A 3,299-nucleotide genomic window follows, 5' to 3' on the forward strand; every position below is an offset into this window, starting at 1 on the left:
TAACCGACTGAAATCCACCAACAGTCTACCGACGCGCAAACTACTTTACAAATTCCCGTACTACCCTAATTCTGCACACCTGGTAATTATAATTCGTAGGATATACAATAATTGTATCAGCTGTGGGCGAGCGCTTGTAACAACACGCCCGAGCACCGCTTCAACAATCCGCGCAGTGATTGGACTTACGCCCGGCTCTATTTTGTCAAGTGGCACGCCGGTTAGCTAGGACGATAATACGGACAATGTATTATCGCAGTGTATTTGTTTTGATAACCACTTTGGTTGGAATGCGCTCGTCCGGGTAATAACGAAGTTCGAGGCGGGTAGAGGCGACAGGCCTGGGCTATAGCTCCGGCAATGCGCGGAGATGGATATCGGGATGCATACGTCTGCGAGCGATACAATAAGCGCGGCAAAGTTACGGTGGGGCTGTTCGTGCCGCCTGTTGACACAATGCAGTCACTGTTACGCTGCTGCTGTTATTCCAAGTGTGTTGATTTAAAATCCAGATTGCTAGGATTTCGCTGGCGGGTAAAACTTTCGGGATCTCTCTCTCTCTCTCTCTCTCTCTCTTTCGTTATCTCATTTACCTCTCCAATACCCCTTCTCTATGTGTATCTCCAACCTCTCTGTTTACCTATCTCGTACTTTTCTTCGTTTTCTCTCTCGCTGTCCCCCTCCCTCTCTATCTCACTCGCTCTCTGTCTTTTGTTTAATCTCTCTCACCCCTTCTTTCTCGTTCCTTCTTCCCATATTCTCGCTCTTTCTCTCCCTCTCATCTACGCCTCGTTCTTTTCAAGCCTAGTCGCGCGATGAGAGGCATTCTGCGCTCTGGAAGACGCCGTTCCGGCCATTCCCCACGACGCGTGAAACGTGCGTACACGAGAGTCGCGCCACGAGGGCCGTTGAGAACTGGAGAGGGGGGCTAGGAAAATGAACTACCCGCCTCGGCTCGTGCGAGAGCTCCTCAGTGCCAAATTACCACTCGCCGGCTATGATTGACTTTCAATAGCGGCGTTGCCCGAGCAACCGGATAATGAGGCGCGAGCCGACCAATCAGCGCGCGTATTGTCGCCGGCTAAGAAGCGTGATAGTTGCTATTAGCTGGGCAGTCGTGGCGTGTGCGCCGATAACGACCGACATATCGTGCGCCAGCGAGCTCCACCCCGTCACTCACAGCGCCGGCTCACAGCCGTGGATCAGCCCCGCGCCTACTTCAGAGTGAGTCTCCGACAGAAACGAGAGAGAGAGAGAAGCGCGTTGCTGCGTGCGACATTCCCCAACCGTGGACGGACGATTGCATGCAGATATCAGTCCGATGTGGATGACAGCCCCTACGTCCGGTCCCCCCGGCGGCTTCCCCATGCCCGGCATCGCCGCGATGCCCACACTCATGTTCGCTCCTCTCCCGTCGCTCAGCTTCACCCCGGCGCAGGTAGCGAGGGTGTGTGAGACACTGGAGGAGAGCGGAGACGTTGAGCGGCTAGCCCGCTTCCTCTGGTCCCTACCAGCCGCGCACGGCAACTGCGAGTCGCTGAACAAAAACGAGGCGGTGATGCGGGCGCGGGCGCTTGTCGCCTACCATCACGGCAGCTTCCGAGAACTCTACCACATACTCGAAAACTTTCGCTTCGGCAAGGACTCGCACACCAAGCTGCAGGCGATGTGGCTGGAGTCACACTACCAGGAGGCGGAGAAGCTGCGAGGGCGGCCGCTCGGGCCCGTCGACAAGTATCGTGTTCGTAAGAAGTTCCCGCTGCCGCGAACCATCTGGGACGGCGAGCAGAAAACGCACTGTTTTAAGGAGAGGACTCGCGGTTTGTTACGAGAATGGTACCTGCAAGATCCGTACCCGAATCCGACCAAAAAGCGAGAGCTGGCGCAGGCCACGGGACTAACGCCGACACAAGTAGGAAACTGGTTCAAAAATAGGCGACAACGGGACAGAGCAGCAGCGGCGAAAAACAGGTACGTGTTTACATGTATCTATACGGCGATAACAGATATACTGTTCGCTTGCATCGTTGCACATTCGTACTTGTACATTGATGTGTGCGTGTTGTCGTGTAGCATTACTAAGTTCCGGTTTCCTTTACTGGAAATTTGTTATCGTGAGTATTTTCTTTGCACGGCGTAGCCGTTGAACGCGGTCGGTGTCTATGACGACGTTATCGTACAACTTGTATTTATCTTGTGTATGAACCCGTTACATCCTTGTGTATGTGAATATGATAACACGCAATTGTTACGCCCTTCGCATGCACTGATAGTCTAACAGCATAATTTATATGCACCTTGACATATATTTATCAAGTTTTAATGGATCAGCATGTCGCTTTGACACATAGCCTACATTTGTGTTGTTTCGCCGGGTCAGGCACGTTTCAGGAAACCGATGTACACACACACACACCCAGTTACGACGTGCTGTTAAAACTCAATTTATATTACAATACGAGTTGCCGATAATATATGTCACGGTAGCATGTAAACGCGGCTAGGTTATAGCCTTTGCTACAAGTATATTCAACTTTGATTAACTGTACGCCCGTGAGCGAATCATAGAGGCGTATACAGTGTGCGTCTGTAACCGCAAGCAAAAACATCATCTTCAACTAACAACGCCACGTGTAAACATGTTTGCTGGCTGAAAGAGGCACGTAGACGGGCAGAACGACGAAACGAGTGCTCCGCCACCCCATTCACTCACAACGCGCTCGCGATGAACTTTATTCACTCACCATACACTGCGCACAGATTAAGACACAGTGTACGCGCGTGTATTGATGTGGGAACCGGCCCGGTCCATTCTCGCGCCCTGCCCCATATAACTGATCCACGCACGGCATTTCTTTATCCGATTATCGAACCCCGCCATTCTCTCCCTTTCTCTCGCGCTCTCTCGCCCTGCCAGGCCTGTATCCAGCCGACCGGTCAAGTTGTCAAACATTAGGGATTACCAGAACGCGGTGTTACAACTTGTATATAATGCACAATCACGTACACGCATTACATGGTCACGCAATAGCTGAAGCGACAGTGTACTTTATGTATGTATATATATATATATATATGTGTGTGTGTGTGTGTGTGTGTGTGTGTGTGTGTGTGTGTGTGTGTGTGTGTGTGTGTGTGTGTGTGTGTGTGTGTGTGTGTGTGTGTGTGTGTGTGTGTGTGTCGTCGTCGTGTGTGTGTAGTGTGTAGTAGTAGTAGTTAGTTAGTTAGTTGTAGTCGTGTAGTGTAGTACGTAGTGTAGTGTGTACGTAGTAGTAGTAGTTAGTTAGTTAGTTGTAGTC

General features: G+C 51.2%; 1 protein-coding gene across 1 annotated transcript in view; it reads left to right on the plus strand.

Annotated features, from left to right (window-relative positions):
• The first annotated feature begins 1,131 nt into the window (after positions 1-1,131).
• Positions 1,132-3,299, plus strand: part of LOC106806413 (homeobox protein SIX6-like) — an 8,833-nt gene continuing 6,665 nt past the window's right edge. Inside the window, exon 1 of the mRNA XM_014808339.1 lies at positions 1,132-1,971. Within this exon, the coding sequence (XP_014663825.1) occupies positions 1,322-1,971 (650 nt within the window). The 5' untranslated portion in view covers positions 1,132-1,321. The remainder of the gene's footprint in view (positions 1,972-3,299) is intronic.

Source organism: Priapulus caudatus, unplaced genomic scaffold, assembly GCF_000485595.1.
Source record: "Priapulus caudatus unplaced genomic scaffold, Priapulus_caudatus-5.0.1 Scaffold159, whole genome shotgun sequence".
In the NCBI taxonomy this organism is placed as follows: domain Eukaryota; kingdom Metazoa; phylum Priapulida; class Priapulimorpha; order Priapulimorphida; family Priapulidae; genus Priapulus; species Priapulus caudatus.